Source organism: Oncorhynchus tshawytscha, linkage group LG16 (genome assembly GCF_018296145.1).
Source record: "Oncorhynchus tshawytscha isolate Ot180627B linkage group LG16, Otsh_v2.0, whole genome shotgun sequence".
Taxonomy (NCBI): Eukaryota; Metazoa; Chordata; class Actinopteri; order Salmoniformes; family Salmonidae; genus Oncorhynchus; species Oncorhynchus tshawytscha.
Window position 1 is genome coordinate 15,512,834 of NC_056444.1, and position 17,662 is coordinate 15,530,495.

Sequence of the window (17,662 nt, forward strand, 5' to 3'; positions counted from 1 at the left end):
AAGCTCTCGGCAGAACCACAGAACCAGGCTAGTGCACAGACATCAATACAGGATAATAAATATGGCTTCTAATGTTTTGTTTTTAGTGCTGCTTGGTGAATGTTGTGACTTGTGGGTTGTGGAAGAGATTTTATATTATAGGGCAGAGAGACAGGCAACAAGAGGTGAAGTTAGTCACATAAAATTTTCCCTGTTAATTGGCTGTATTCATAACAGCTTTGGGAGACAAAAGGGCTGTCATGGTTCACTTGCTGAAAATGAGATGCAAATTAATAATAGGTCATCCTATTGTGTGTGTGTCTGTGTGTCTGTGTGTGTGTGTCTGCCTGTCTTTGTGTCTGTGTGTGTCTATGCATCAGAGTCGTGTGTTGTGTGGGTGTGTGTCTCTGTTTAATTCAGGTATTGGGAGGGTTGAGGCACCAAATCGGGCAGCCACTTCCACATGAATAAAAACTCCCTGGGGTGTCCAGGATGTTACTCTGTCTCACTGAGGGCCCTGGTTAGCTCTTACCGTTGCCATGGTTTCAGCGCTCAACGCCACTGGTGACAATTACTCGTCAACACTACCTACACATTCAACTAATGACATGATATAGCTGACAGTGAAGATGACTACCCCGACATTCCAATCCAACACTTTTTGTGTGTGCCTTGGTTTAAACAACTGTATGCCCAAGAGATGATCCAATACTGGGCTGATGTATGCCTGTTGAATAGATATCACTACATTATTTTGACTCCTTACACTCTCTTGCATATGAATCTGTCTTTATGAAACAGAAAAAAGCTATGCAGTGGATATGCTGTCTGAAGGATTCATATATTTTTATTTGAAGGGACTTGGTGCAGTCACAGTAGCACAGAGCCACTGTTTTATCTCCGCTACTCTCTCCCAGCAAGAACTGAGTCAACACGGCTATGTTACAAAGGTCTGTCAGCCTGTGTTCTAATGCTGCTATGGGCTTCAAACAGTGGTGCCCGCGAGGTCAATTTCTGGGGGTGATGGTGCTGAGCTGGAACAAAAATGTGCACACTGAAAGGAGAGAACAAATCTATAGGCTTCTCCTTGTGAAATATGTACAGTGCATTCGAAAGGTATTCTGGCCCCTTGACTTTTTCCACATTTTGTTACGTTACAGCCTTATTTTAAAATGGATTAAATTGTTTTCCCCCCCCCTCATCAATCTACACACAATACCCCATAATGACAAAGCAACAACAGGTCTTTGACAATTTTGCTAATTTATTACAAATAAAAAACGGAAATGTCACATTTGCATAAGTATTCAGACCCTTTACTCAGTACTTTGTTGAAGCACCTTTGGCAGCGATTACAGCCTTGAGTCTTCTTGGGTATGACGCTACAAGTTTGGCACACCTCTATTTAGGGAGTTTCTATCATTCTTCTCTGCAGATCCTCTCAAGCTCTGTCAGGTTGGATGGGGAGCGTTGCTGCACAGCTATTTTCAGGTCTCTCCAGAGATGTTCGATCGGGTACAAGTCCGGGCTCTGGCTGGGCCACTCAAGGACATTCAGAGACTTGTCTCAAAGCCACTCCTGCGGTGAACCTTCGCCCCAGTCTGAGAGCAGGTTTCCATCAAGGATCTCTCTGTACTTTGCTCCGTTCATCTTTCCCTCGATCCTGACTAGTCTCCCAATCCCTGCCGCTGAAAAACATCCCCATGAAGCATGCCACAACCATGCTTCACCGTAGGGATGGTGCCAGGTTTTCTCCAGATGTGATACTTGGCATTCAGGCCAAAGAGTTCAATCTAGGTTTCATCAGACCAGAGAATCTTGTTTCTCGTGGTCTGAGAGTCTTTAGGTGCCTTGTTGCAAACTCCAAGTGGGCTGTCATGAACCTTTTACTGAGGAGTGGCTTCCGTCTGGCCACTCTACCATAAAGACCTGATTGGTGGAGTGCTGCAGAGATGGTTGTCCTTCTAGAAGATTCTTCCATCTCCACAGAGGAACTCTGGAGCTCTGTCAGAGTGACCATCAGGTTCTTGGTGACCTCCCCGACTAAGGCCCTTCTCCCCCGATTGCTCCGTTTGGCTGGGCGCACTACGGACAATTCCTTTGACCTCATGGCTTGGTTTTTGCTCTTACATGCACTGTCAACTGTGGGACCTTATATAGACAGGTGTGTGCCTTTCCAAATCATGTCCAGTCAATTTAATTGACCACAGATGGACTCCAATTCAGTTGTAGAAACATCTCAACGATGATCAATGGAAATAGGATGCACCTGAGTTTAATTTCGAGTTTCATAGCAAAGGATCTGAATATTTATGTAAATAATTTATTTCTGTTCTTATTTTTAATTGCAAAAATGTATAAAAAACTGTTTACGCTGTCATTATGGGGTATTTTTATAGATAAAAAAATGTATTTAATCAATTTTAGAACAAGGCTGTAACGTAACAAAATGTTGGAAAAGTGAATGGGTCTCAATACTTTCTGAATGCACTGTATGTGTCAGGCACTAGCAGGTTATGGGCTATTCAGTGAGGTGCAGAGGTCAGATACGTGAGCTTGTCTTGATCCACACTAGAATGTGTAATGAGTAGTTCATCTGCTCTTGAACAGCACATTATGGACCCCCCTTTCCTTACCTCTCCTAATAAATATGTGTTGGTCTGATGTAATTAATAACGAGCATCCAGACACTGCACGTGATGAATTTATTAAATTGCTTCTTCCAATTATTGATAAACCTTTTAAGAAACTGACTCTTGAACTGTTAAGACTCCATGGATTGAAGAGGAATTTAAAAACTGTATGGTTGAAAGAGATGGGGCAAAATGATTGGCTATTAAGCCTGGCTGCACATCTGACTGCAAATTGAGAAATAATGTGACTAAACTCAAGAAGAAGAAAAAGAAACTGTATTATGAAGCCAAGATCATTGATATAAAGAATGATGGAAAAACCTTTGGAGGACTTGAAATGAAATGATGGGCAGAAAGACATTCAACTCCATTTTCATCAAATCGGATGACTTATTTTCATCACTAAACCATTTGATGTTGCCAATTATTTGTATGATTATGTTTACTTCATTGTCAAAGTGGGTCAACTTAGGCAGGAAACTACTGAGAGCTGCTGAGGATGGTAGCTGACTCTATATTCACTCCTATTTGTCATATCTTTAATCTGAGCCTAGAGTAAAGTGCTTGTCCTCAGGCCTGGATGGAAGCCAAATTCATTCCTCTACCCAAGAATGGTAAAGCGGCCATTACTGGTTCTAACAGCAGACCTATCAGCTTACTACCAGCTCTTAGCAAACGGTTGGATTTGATTTATTTGCTACTAAACACAATACCATTTCTCTGTAAACAGATGAACAACAGACTTTCAGCATGCTTATAGAGATGGGCACTCAACATGTACACAAATGACTGATGATTGATTGAAATACATTGATAATAAGAAGATTGTGGGAGCTGTATTATTCGTTTTCAGGGCAGCCTTTGATATTATTGACCATAACCTGTTGTTGAGAAAACATATGTGTTATGACTTTTCAACCTCTGCCATATCTTGGATTCAGAGTTATTGATCAAACACAGAGGGTTTTCTTTAATGGAAGCTTCTCTAATGTCAAACATGTAAAGTGTGGTGTGTTGCAGGGCAGCTCTCTTGGCCCTCTGCTCTTTTCAATTTTTTACCAATGACCTGCCACTGGCATTAAACAAAGCCTGTGTGTCCATGTATGCTGATGATTCATCCCTATCAGCAACCACAGCTAGTGAAATCCCTGCAACCCTAAACAAAAAGTTTTAGTCAGTTTTAGAATTGGTGGCCAGTATTAAACTGGTCCTGAGCATGTCTGAAACTAAGAGCGTTGTATTAGCTACAAATCATTTGCTAAATTCTAGACCGCTGAATCTGGTAATGAACGGTGTGGCTGTTGAGCAAGTTGAGGAGACTAAATTACTTGGTGTTACCTTAGACTGTAAACTGTCATAGTCAAAACATATTGATTCAATAGTTGTAAAGATCAAATCAAATGTTATTTACCACATGCGCTGAATACAACAGGTGTAGACCGTGAAATGCTTACTTAACCAACAATGCAGTTCAAGAAATAGAGTTCAGAAAATATTTACTAAAAAAGATTCTCCCATCTCCACAGAGGAATCTGGAGCAAAGGGTCTGAATAATTATGTAAAAAGGTATTTCAGTTTTACATTTGAATACATTTGCAAAAAATACAAAAACATGTTTTTTCTTTGTCATTATTGGGTATTGTGTGTAGATTGATGTGGGGGGAAAAGCGATTTCAATTCATTTTAGAATAAGGCTGTAACGTAACAAAATGTGAAAAAAGTCCAGGGGTCTGAATACTTTCCGAATACACTGCATGTGTAACTTTTAGATACGCACGCACACAGACGCAGACACCCACACACACACAGACACCCACACACAGACACCCACACACGCACTACATGTTAAGGTGTGTAAATTGTAGTCTTGTCTGTAATGTCTTTTTCGTTTTGTGTCGGACCCCAGTAAGGCTAGCTGTCGCCCTAGTAAAATAAAATCTAAATCTCTCATTTCTCATCCTCTCTTCCTCTCCCCCCTCACTCGCTTTTCCTCCTCAAATCTCTCCCTCTCTCTGGTTCCTTCTTCTTTCTTAATTCCATTGATGCCTCCCTCTCTCTTTCTCCCTCTTCTCTGTCTCTCTTTCTCCTCCCTCTCTGTATCTGAAGGTTATTGCTCCGCTGCGTCTCTTATCACTGTTGACTCTCCTCCCAGGATAAGGCTTTAGTCCACATTGCCTTCTTGTTCCCTGCTTAATCACTGCCTCTCAGTCATACTAAAACTACCTCACTGGGGCTTTACAGCCCCTGTAGAATAAAACTACCCCACTGGAGCTTTACAGCCCCTGTAGAATAAAACTACCTCACTGGAGCTTTACAGCCCCTGTAGAATAAAACTACCTCACTGGAGCTTTACAGCCCCTGTAGAATAAAACTACCTCACTGGAGCTTTACAGCCCCTGTAGAATAAAACTACCTCACTGGAGCTTTACAGCCCCTGTAGAATAAAACTACCTCACTGGAGCTTTACAGCCCCTAGAATAAAACTACCTCACTGGAGACATAGAATAAAACTACCTCACTGGAGCTTTACAGCCCCTGTAGAATAAAACTACCTCACTGGAGCTTTACAGCCCCTGTAGACTGAAACACACACATGCATAGACGCACACGTAACACATAGGCACACACACACACACACACACAGAGAGTAGCCAGTCATAGAGACAAATAGCAGTGGGAGAGAAAGACAAACACAGACCAGAAAGATCAAGGGAGCGGCCCTCTACACAGACAGACTGGTGTAGAATGGGATGAAAGCTTGACATGCTAATATGTCTTCAGATCAGTTGTCAGATCTGTTCTACAAGGACACAACATGGTTTCAGACAGCCACCCTCTAGTCTATATTACTTGTTCATAAATGCCCCCTTTATTTGATATGTAACTGTATCTGGAGTACAAAGAGCTTTCAAGAGGAAATATTACAAATGATTCAATGACTGCCTGTGATCGACTGGTGATTTATTCTATTCCTACTAGACTGTAAAGTGGTCCTGAAAGGAAAAGGGAAACCAGTGTTGTGCGCTAGCTTGACTCTCAAGTAGATTTTGTAATATGAATAATTAAGCTGTCATTATTTGAATGGCCTTTTTAATAACAAGAGGGCAGTGTTCTTTGGAGTGTTGCTATGTGTTTTAATACACTTCCTAAACTGCTGTGAAAATTGGCACACACACGTCACACACGCACACGTTTCCTCCCCTTGAGTCACAGTGTTGAGAGAGATAATAGTGTAACGACCATGGGTTTATAAGCTCGGAAATCGGCTCTGCACATGAGCATGCTTTTACTGCACAGTCGATAGCGCGCCGGACCTCGGGCTCGAAGGTCGAGGGTTCGAGACCTGCTCCCTGCTGTTTCATTACAATACTCATGGTTTGACGCCACCTGTATATCAGTGTGTGAATTAAACCCATGCTTTGATGCCACCTGTATATCAGTGTGTGAATTAAACCCAGGCTTTGACGCCACCTGTATATCAGTGTGTGAATTAAACCCAGGCTTTGATGCCACCTGTATATCAGTGTGTGAATTAAACCCAGGCTTTGATGCCACCTGTATATCAGTGTGTGAATTAAACCCATGATTTGATGCCACCTGTATATCAGTGTGTGAATTAAACCCAGGTTTTGATGCCACCTGTATATCAGTGTGTGAATTAAACCCAGGCTTTGATGCCACCTGTATATCAGTGTGTGAATTAAACCCAGGCTTTGATGCCACCTGTATATCAGTGTGTGAATTAAACCCAGGCTTTGATGCCACCTGTATATCAGTGTGTGAATTAAACCCATGATTTGATGCCACCTGTATATCAGTGTGTGAATTAAACCCAGGCTTTGATGCCACCTGTATATCAGTGTGTGAATTAAACCCATGCTTTGATGCCACCTGTATATCAGTGTGTGAATTAAACCCATGCTTTGATGCCACCTGTATATCAGTGTGTGAATTAAACCCAGGCTTTGATGCCACCTGTATATCAGTGTGTGAATTAAACCCAATGATTTGATGCCACCTGTATATCAGTGTGTGAATTAAACCCAGGCTTTGATGCCACCTGTATATCAGTGTGTGAATTAAACCCAGGCTTTGATGCCACCTGTATATCAGTGTGTGAATTAAACCCAGGCTTTGATGCCACCTGTATATCAGTGTGTGAATTAAACCCAGGCTTTGATGCCACCTGTATATCAGTGTGTGAATTAAACCCATGCTTTGATGCCACCTGTATATCAGTGTGTGAATTAAACCCATGATTTGATGCCACCTGTATATCAGTGTGTGAATTAAACCCAATACTTTGATGCCACCTGTATATCAGTGTGTGAATTAAACCCATGCTTTGATGCCACCTGTATATCAGTGTGTGAATTAAACCCAGGCTTTGCCGCTAACATCCACATCCACTGCTGCAGAGCAGAGTGAATACAGCATCAGGCAGGGCACAGCACCCAGACTCCTCTCCTCTCGTCGAGTCTAGAACAATGATTGGGTGTGTTGGTGTGGCTCACACAGTCACCAAGCATACATGTAGGCCAATGGTTCCCCAACTCTCTATAGTCCCGTACCCCTTTAAACATTCAACCTCCAGCTGCGTACCCCCTCCAGCACCAGGGTCAGCACACTCTCAAATATTGTTTTTTGCCTTCTTTTGTATGCCTGCCCCACACACACTATACGATACATTTATTTAACATAAGAATGAGTGTGTGTTTTTGTCACAACCCGGCTCGTGGGAAGTGACAAATAGCTCTTATAGGACCAGGGCACAAATAATAATATAATAATAATCAATCATTTTGCTCTTTATTTAACAATCTTATATATGAAACTTTATTTGTTCATCGAAAATGGTGAATAACTCACCACAGGTTAATGAGATGGGTGTGCTTGAAATGATGCACATAACTCTGCAATGTTGGGTTGTATTGGAGAGTCTGTCTTAAATCATTTCCCACACAGTCTGTGCCTGTACTTAGTTTTTATGCTAGTGAAGGCCGAGAAGACAAGTAAAAACCTAAATGTATAGCGATGGAAATATAAATGGACTGTTTGAAAATGTGAATCACATTGTTATTTGGCGTACAGCGGACAGCATTGCACGTACTCCAGTTCTAAGGTATTGTTTCTCTTTATTCAACCCGCCTGCCACCCACCCACCTTTTAGCCACACAGTATTTAATGACCCTAAACTGTCCGCCCTGCTGATATAACCGCGGGGGCTGCAGGTTATGAGTCAACCCAGGCATCGCTAACTTCCTAATGAATGTGTGTAACCGGTGTGAAATGGCTAGCTAGTCAGCGGTACGCACTAGTAGCGTGTCAATCGTTGACGCCACTTGCTCTGCAATGGCTGAGGCTTTTGTGGAACGATAGGTAACAATGCTTCATGGGTAACTGTTGTCGACGTGTGCTGAGGGTCCCTGGTTCGAGCCTAGGTTGGGGTAAGGAGAGGGACGGAAGCAAGTCTGTTACGTGAGTGCGTGCTTACGTGTGGGCGCATGTGTGTGTATCCCTTTGAGAATGTCACTATTCACAGTATGCATACAGACGTTGAAGGGTTCTTCTGGCCAATCCTTGTCCTAATAGGTTCTTATCCTCTTCAAGCATGCATTAACACTTCACTCTGACTCTTCAGACATTCACTAGGAGCCTTGGATACGAGAGAGGGAAGACAGATCCGCTAGATGCAGGCTCCTTACCGCTGCCTGGCCCTGCTATCTGCTATTCCCAATGGTGTCATTAGTTTAGTAAAATACTGCAGAATTTACTCTCATCCTTGGCTGTTATTTCAATGTTTCTAACTGTCTCCCTCCCTCTCTTTCTCTCTTTTTTTTCAGAGGAAATAAAGGAAGAGTCTGAAAAATTAAGGTAAGTTGATTTGAATTCAGTTTCACAGAAAAAATATCCTGGTTACACCCCGTGTGCATATTTTAAAAGATCTGGAGATTAAAGAGCCATAAGTTGAATAAATTGTGACAATAATATAATAACAAAGCTCATAAGTAACAGAATGGCAGAATTCTTACCAGACTTAATACATATCAATCAAACAAGGTTTATTCAAAATAGACACTTACAAACAAATACAAAAATATGATTCAGTTTAATACCATACGCAAAAAAGAAGAAGATATATATGTATCTATAATGGCTGTTGTGAATGGCCTTTTCAATTCAAAACTTTGGAATCTTTCAACTTTCCAGCTGAAATAATACATTTAATAAAAATCGTATATAGATATCCTAAACCAAAAATATACACATAATAATTGCTTTAGAAATGGGCACAAGACACAGATGTCCTCTCTCCCCCCTCCTGTTTGCACAGGAGATCTACAGCAATCCTTTAAGTGGACCACAAAAAAATATAAAATACTTAGAATATATAAAGACAACTTTATCCCATTACTCAACAATATGAAAGCAGATCTAATAATGGAACAACCTTCCCATAAATCTTACAGGTAGAATAAAGATCTTCAGAATGGCATGGCTCCAAAAGATTGTATACTTATTCTCGGTAATAAGAATTACCCCACCGAAGACATTCATTCAAAAAGTATACTTGGTCATAGCAGACTTTATGTGGGAAAATGTAACTTATAGAATACAAAGGAAAGTTTTACATCTTCCTAAGTCAGAGGGTGGTTTTAATCTTCCTAAGTCAGAGGGTGGTTTTAATCTTCCTAAATCAGAGGGTGGTTTTAATCTTCCTAAATCAGAGGGTGGTTTTAATCTTCCTAAGTCAGAGGGTGGTTTTAATCTTCCTAAGTCAGAGGGTGGTTTTAATCTTCCTAAATCAGAGGGTGGTTTTAATCTTCCTAAGTCAGAGGGTGGTTTTAATCTTCCTAAGTCAGAGGGTGGTTTTAATCTTCCTAAGTCAGAGGGTGGTTTTAATCTTCCTAAGTCAGAGGGTGGTTTTAATCTTCCTAAGTCAGAGGGTGGTTTTAATCTTCCTAAGTCAGAGGGTGGTTTTAATCTTCCTAAGTCAGAGGGTGGTTTTAATCTTCCTAAGTCAGAGGGTGGTTTTAATCTTCCTAAGTCAGAGGGTGGTTTTAATCTTCCTAAGTCAGAGGGTGGTTTTAATCTTCCTAAGTCAGAGGGTGGTTTTAATCTTCCTAAGTCAGAGGGTGGTTTTAATCTTCCTAAGTCAGAGGGTGGTTTTAATCTTCCTAAGTCAGAGGGTGGTTTTAATCTTCCTAAGTCAGAGGGTGGTTTTAATCTTCCTAAGTCAGAGGGTGGTTTTAATCTTCCTAAGTCAGAGGGTGGTTTTACATCTTCCTAAGTCAGAGGGTGGTTTTAATCTTCCTAAGTCAAGTTTTACATCTTCCTAAATCAGAGGGTGGTTTTAATCTTCCTAAATCAGAGGGTGGTTTTAATCTTCCTAAATCAGAGGGTGGTTTTAATCTTCCTAAGTCAGAGGGTGGTTTTAATCTTCCTAAGTCAGAGGGTGGTTTTAATCTTCCTAAATCAGAGGGTGGTTTTACATCTTCCTAAGTCAGAGGGTGGTTTTAATCTTCCTAAATCAAGGGTGGTTTTAATCTTCCTAAATCAGAGGGTGGTTTTAATCTTCCTAAATCAGAGGGTGGTTTTACATCTTCCTAAGTCAGAGGGTGGTTTTAATCTTCCTAAGTCAGAGGGTGGTTTTACATCTTCTAAGTCAGAGGGTGGTTTTAATCTTCCTAAATCAGAGGGTGGTTTTAATCTTCCTAAATCAGAGGGTGGTTTTAATCTTCCTAAGTCAGAGGGTGGTTTTAATCTTCTAAGTCAGAGGGTGGTTTTAATCTTCCTAAGTCAGAGGGTGGTTTTAATCTTCCTAAATCAGAGGGTGGTTTTACATCTTCCTAAGTCAGAGGGTGGTTTTAATCTTCCTAAATCAGAGGGTGGTTTTAATCTTCCTAAATCAGAGGGTGGTTTTAATCTTCCTAAATCAGAGGGTGGTTTTAATCTTCCTAAATCAGAGGGTGGTTTTAATCTTCCTAAGTCAGAGGGTGGTTTTAATCTTCCTAAATCAGAGGGTGGTTTTAATCTTCCTAAGTCAGAGGGTGGTTTTAATCTTCCTAAATCAGAGGGTGGTTTTAATCTTCCTAAGTCAGAGGGTGGTTTTAATCTTCCTAAGTCAGAGGGTGGTTTTAATCTTCCTAAATCAGAGGGTGGTTTTAATCTTCCTAAATCAGAGGGTGGTTTTAATCTTCCTAAATCAGAGGGTGGTTTTAATCTTCCTAAATCAGAGGGTGGTTTTAATCTTCCTAAGTCAGAGGGTGGTTTTAATCTTCCTAAATCAGAGGGTGGTTTTAATCTTCCTAAATCAGAGGGTGGTTTTAATCTTCCTAAATCAGAGGGTGGTTTTAATCTTCCAGATTTGAAATTGTATCAACTCGCTACCCAGGGATTTTACTTGTGACATAGTTAAATGTACTAAAGAGGGACAATGGGTACATATTGAAGATGCGCATTCTCATCCCCAAAATCTTGTTATGCGTCTATTTTTTAAGGATAAAGCTAAGAACATGAACAACTTCATAGTTTAGAACACTATAACAATATGGACGAAAATAAAACATATTCTACAAGAACCAATATCACTCCCTAAAAACACAACCCTTTTGAACAACCCTTGGATAGCTTTTCAGAAATCACCGATACATTGGTCCACATGGAAAACTAAAGGCATAGAAAACCGTATATTACTTAGTAATAGGAAATACATGTATTTCCATTACAGAATTTAAAAAGCAATTGTAGATATTTTCAAATACATGCAACTTAAACTGTTCATATCAAGAAATGTTTGGATTTGAGAGATCCTATTCAGCTGACAATCTCTTGGGGGGGATAACTGGTGGAGGGAATGTTGGAACATAACTAATGGAACTACAGTTAACAAAAATGTACGCTTAATCCAGTGTCAACTAATATATAGAATGTATTATACAAGAGACGAAATTCACCAATTCTACAGCACAACGGCAGAGTCATGTCTTAAGTGTAAAACTAACAATCACTCAATAATCCATGCCTTCCTGGAATGCTATAAAGTCCGAAAGGTATGGCCAGAATTAGAAAGTCGGCTGTCAGAAATGTTACCATGTAAACTTCTAACACGTCTGTCTGCATATTTCAAGACATGGCATCTGAGGGTGCAGTGAGATACCCGATGGGTTGGACGATACATTTCTCGTCGATCATCTTGAAAAAAACGTATACTTAAAAACTGGAAATCAACCAATCCTCAATATCCTAGTTAACATAATGGGAAGGTAAAATGCTTTATTATCTAAATGTTTAAAGTGTGTGGGGCGACAGAGAGAAACAAAATGGTGCAGTTTGAGGCCATGTGGCGGAGAGTGATGCAGGCGATGGAAATGGAGGTGTGAACAGGTGGGTCCGGGCAGGGGTGATGTTGTGGATGTTGTGTCTGTTGTTTGTAGGTGAATGTTTTGTATTGTTTAAAAAAAAATCATAAATAAGATCTTACAAAACAAAAATAAATGCATCCTAGTTAATTTAGGTGATTTTCTTGTTTCCTTTCGCTTGCCCTTCAAATCAAATCAAATCAAATTTTATTTGTCACATACACACTTGAGTTTAGTGTAAAGGGTGTGTCTGTGTGTGTGACCTCCAGTGTGTTTTTGTTTGTCTCTCAGCCTGGTCTCCTTCTAAAAGCCCTTTTCCCTGTCATTAATGGACCCCTGCCTAGTGCCTGGCTCTATTCTGGGAGGGAGGGAGGGGGATGGCGACAACTGGCGTTACAGGGGTCTGACACATAACGAAAAAGACATTACAGACTAGAAGGAGAGTTTTTGTGTGTGTTTGTAGAGCTCTGCTGCCTGGTAACTGGGTCAGTGGAATTAAATGTACCATGAGTGCCACTCCTTTCCTCCTCATCCTTTCTCCCGCCATTTCCATCCCTCTCTCAAGATTCCGGACTCAATATAGACTTGAGACTGATGAATTGAAATTATCTGGCCAGATCTTGTAATGTTTTGTCACTCATTTTGTGGCACAGAGTCACAGTGGATTAGGCTACTCTCCACCCAACCAGAGACCGTATCATACATGCAAAAAAAAAGTTTGCTAGTGAAGCGCACACTCGGCCCTTTGATTCGACCAACAAACTGTCAATCCACACATTTCGGGTAACCTACAGTAGCGCAGTGAGAAGGTTTTGGGGGGGTCACAAGTGTGAAATTCCATGGGAAAAATACAGAAATTCACACATTTTTATAGGCTAGATAACCTACCATTTGTATTTTATATTTATACCTTTGTTTATTCGATCTGGTTACTAACATAGGCCTCCGGCATTGCACCAAATATCGTAATCTATGCTTCAGAGCCAAAAAATGTAGTTGTGTTGACTGTTGATTAATGACCAGTCATCAGCATTGGCTCGTAAATGCTGGCGCACGTATCCAGATTAGTGACCAGAAAGCACTTGTTTACCTTTCTCTGGTTTTGCCTAGCAAAAGCAGTGGCCTACCTACGTTAATATTATCCATCGAAAATTCAGTTTAGCAATCTGCTACGGACTCATCTTTGCCAGAACAATAGGCTAGTGATTTCATTGATCATTTTCCTATTTCAGATAGGCCTAGTTTGCGTGGGTTAAAAGTATATGCCTCAGTGGTGGTACGGTATGTTTAAAGATAGCTGTAGCATCGCACTGCCTTTAATACTTATGGGATGAAGACAACATATTCTGGCAAATTATTTATGATATTTTTGAGAAAGAAAAATACAGACAGAAAATATATGATCCTGCTTGCTCTGGGCTCCAGAGAAGTGCGTGCGAGGGGGTCGAGGACTTTGAACCACTCTTTTTTGTGGGTCACGAGTCAAAAAGTTCGAGAACAACTGGACTAACAGATTGCTGATGTACAGCTATAGAATCGGTGTAGCGCAAACGTCAAATTGTAGGGAGAGAAGATTGACATAAATAAATATGCAACTCAAAAGATTGTTTGGTGGTCAAGAGCATTAATTGTTTACTTTGCATGCTCACCAGCAACGGGGCATCAAGCAACAATTAGGCCTAATGGTCTTTTGGTATATCAAAATTGCTTGAAATTGATAATTGAGTTATGAAGCTTGCATTTGGAATTTGTTGATACAATTAATTATTACACAATCAAATTGTGTTGTAGACAAAATAATGAAAATGGATGTCTGGTAGCCTCAATAAATAGACAATAATTTTGTGTCCAATTTACAGTAGCTATTACAGTGAAAGAATACCATGCTATTGTTTCAGAGTGAACAGTTATGAACTTGAAAATGTATTAATAAACCAATTAGGCACATTTGGGCAGTCTTGATAAAAAATGTTGAACAGAAATGCAATGTCATTAGATCAGTATAAAATGTTGCCCACAAACTGCTATATTGCTATAAATATATATTGCAGCTGTGCTGGAATAATTCATTATGGCCTTTCTCTTGCATTTCAAAGATGATGGTAGAAAAAAAAGCACCATTTTTTTCTTATATTATCTTGTATTATCTTTTACCAGATCTAATGTGTAATATTCTCCTACATTCATTTCACATTTCCACAAACGTCAAAGTGTTTCCTTTCAAATGGTGTCAAGAATATGCATATCCTTGCTTCAGGTCCTGAGCTACAGGCAGTTAGATTTGGGTATGTCATTTTAGGCGAAAATTGAAAAAAAGGGGGTGGATCCTTTTTAAGGTCGTCACCTTAAAGGTACCTGAAGTACAGAGTATCAAAATCCTGAGACATTTGGAAAAAAAAACATGTTTAGGTGGGTGCAATAGCAGATATAACCTTATGTCTCTGAAATGTCAATCTGGGTTCAGCAATAAAGTTATATCTGACACTTTTGAATTAGACATGTTCAGTTAAGTAGACTATCCATTTGAATACATAAATTATAGAATAATAGAGCACATCAGAGTCAGAGCACATCAGCAAATCCATTAAGACATGTATTATGGTCATTAGACAAATTACTGCCATCACTGAACAACGATGTGACATTTGTTGTTTTGATTGCGTGCCATTATTGGCGAAGAAGGGTTGGTCCTGATTGGTCCATCTGTATTTGTTCAAGCTTGTGATTGGATTGCAGATAGAACTTTCTAGTTGTTGATTTCTTTGACTTAAAATGTACTTTCTCAAAAATATAACTTTATGGACATATAAAGAACCAAGATCTATTATATGTGACTAACTCATTTGACACAAATGTCACAAATGTCAGATAGAACCTTATAGTCCCAAGGTCTATACGTTTGTAGTTGCATGTGTAGATTTTTTTTTTACGTGACTTGAGACTTGACTTGCTCTTAGAATGCACGACTTGGACTTGACTCACGACTTGGACTTGACTCATGACTTGGACTTGACTCACGACTTGGACTTGACTCACAACTTGGACTTGACTCACGACTTGGACTTGACTCAAGACTTGGGACTCGTCTTGGACCTTGAGATTTGACTTGTGACTTGAATAGTGACTTGGTCCCACCTCTGCTATGTACTCATCGTCACATACTATTTAGCACATACCATTTAGCACATTCAACCTATACTGTAGACCATATAGCCCATCTATCCTATTTAAAAAAGACTGAAGACAGATAATTTGTTTCCATTTAAACATATTTATTAGTGAAACCAAAGTGCTGTAACATATATTTAAATTAAATAGCCTAGTACACACACCAAAACAAATGTTCAAATAAAAAGGCTATTGCACAGAAAAAAACGTGGACAGTCGGTTGCATGGCAAATTCAGAACGCTGGACAGCGACATTATAATCTGAAGCACTGATCATTGGGAACGAGATCAAGATCAGCATGACTGCTAAGGCTTGGTCCATTAATTAAATTAGGTAGCCACGCCTACAAAACTAAAGCAATCCATATGTTCAAATCAAAAGGCCTGATTAACATGACATCATTACCGCAGCCACATCCCGAGTCATTGGTGCTGACACATTCACAAATCAAAAGGCCTGATTAACATGACATCATTAACGCAGCCACATCCCGAGTCATTGGTGCTGACACATTCACAAATGTTAAACAGTTCTGTTTTCAAAGAAGTTTCCCACAATGCAATACTCGTGATCATTTTTTTTCTCGTCATCTTCCCCAATTAAGTAGCCTAGTTTTGTTATTTGGCTACTTGAAGAGAACCAGGCGCAGACCACATCTTCAATGCCTTGTGGAAAAGTGTGCATCGATTTCTACTAGATGAAGAGGCAAAATGAGTCCTGGCTTTTAAACCATACACGATTTTAGAAAATGTACATACTATAAAACATTAGATTTTCACATACTGAGAATGCGTTATGCGGGATTGCGTTTTATCTCGCTATTCGTTGATTTCGGTAGCACATCCACATTTCAAATTGATCAGCTGTTGTCAAAACCAAAATCAGTATGACATCCGGGCATTTAAAGTATAGATCGATTTTAGAAATGTTGCATACTATTAAACTTTATTTTTTGGCATACTCAAACGGCCTACTAAGTATGGGTATTCAGACACGGCCAATATCTAAGCTTCTTCTCACAAATGCCATGCCCAAGTTGACTTTAGGTGGGGGAGGAGTGAGGGATGTAGTAAGTTTTTATATACAGACACCTTACCTAACCTTTCGCAAAGTTACCCTGGCTTTCGGGTTTTTAGAAAAATACGAAAAAACACCCATAACATCACTTATTCTCAAGGATCTTTTGTAAGCCAAAAAGTGTCAAAAGTTATAAGACCAGAAGCAACGTGTTAGCATTCTCTAGTCTCCATAGATGTATGGCTCAACCCCATTTCATGTCAATTATGAATATGAGCAGGCTAATCCTGTATGTTGCCTATTAGAGGGGAGAACGCATGCTGAGCAGAGAGGGACTGTGACTCATAGAATTAGCATAAGTAGAATGGACATTTCCATTCAAAACAACATTATGTGATGAATGGACTCGACGGGAGACCATATTATATTTGAAATGCCCACATCGCCTCTCAAAATTCTGTATGCTTCCTCTTCTCCTTTTCCCCTCTCTCTCTCTCTCTCTCTCTCTTTCTCTCGTTCTCTGTCCCTCTTTCTTTCTCTCTCCCTCTCTATCCCATGTCCCACTGCACTCTGCGAGGTCATCACTCTAAAGAAGCTGAAGTCATCCTTTCTCTCTGCCAAGACACAAACAACACAGCCTTTCACCCCTCTTCCTCGCTCTCTCACTCTCTCTCTCCCTCTCTCTTCCTTCTTCTCTCCCGCCATCCTTGGCTCAGAGCTCAGTGCAGTTTGGGTGTGGTTGTTCTGATGGATAATGTTTTAGCGTACAGCTAAGGACCCCTGGTTTAGATTTATAATGTTTTAGCGTACAGCTAAGGATCCCTGGTTTAGATTTATAATGTTTTAGGGTACAGCTAAGGACCCCTGGTTTAGATGTATAATGTTTTAGGGTACAGTTAAGGACCCCTGGTTTAGATTTATAATGTTTTAGGGTACAGCTAAGGACCCCTGGTTTAGATTTATAATGTTTTAGGGTACAGCTAAGGATCCCTGGTTTAGATTTATAATGTTTTAGGGTACAGCTAAGGATCCCTGGTTTAGATTTATAATGTTTTAGGGTACAGCTAAGGATCCCTGGTTTAGATCTACGATCCATAAAGACAAACAGCACTCACAAATATGGCTTTATCCTTGGTTTTATTCCATAGCGACAGTAACAAGGATGTGATTTTGGCCACAAAGGCTTTTGACAGTATAAAGACACACTCGACAGAGCAGAGACCATTATTATCAGGTGTATGACATCATGGATCTCTTCTCCTAAAATCGATGAGGGGTAGATTCATTGCAGGCACCTTTCTTTATAAGAGTTGGTTGATTACAGTGCGTCAAATTGAGCTGCATAAAGAGCATGCATAAAGACAGAAATAGTACACTGTCAGTAGTGTGTTAGCTTCAGCCGAGTCCCCAACAACTGGATGTTCCGGTTGTCAGGGGAAATGGAAAGAGAGCTTGTGACACGGCTTCCCCTTTTGGACGTTAACAAGGTGACACTCCATCTT

General features: G+C 40.2%; 1 protein-coding gene across 6 annotated transcripts in view; it reads left to right on the top strand.

Annotated features, from left to right (window-relative positions):
- The window catches only part of LOC112216481 (brefeldin A-inhibited guanine nucleotide-exchange protein 1-like), a 109,504-nt gene that overhangs the window by 33,882 nt on the left and 57,960 nt on the right, over positions 1-17,662 (top strand). For all 6 annotated transcript variants that reach the window (XM_042298823.1, XM_042298824.1, XM_042298825.1 and 3 more), the window contains exon 2: positions 8,456-8,486. In XM_042298823.1, the coding sequence (XP_042154757.1) occupies positions 8,456-8,486 (31 nt within the window). The remainder of the gene's footprint in view (positions 1-8,455; positions 8,487-17,662) is intronic.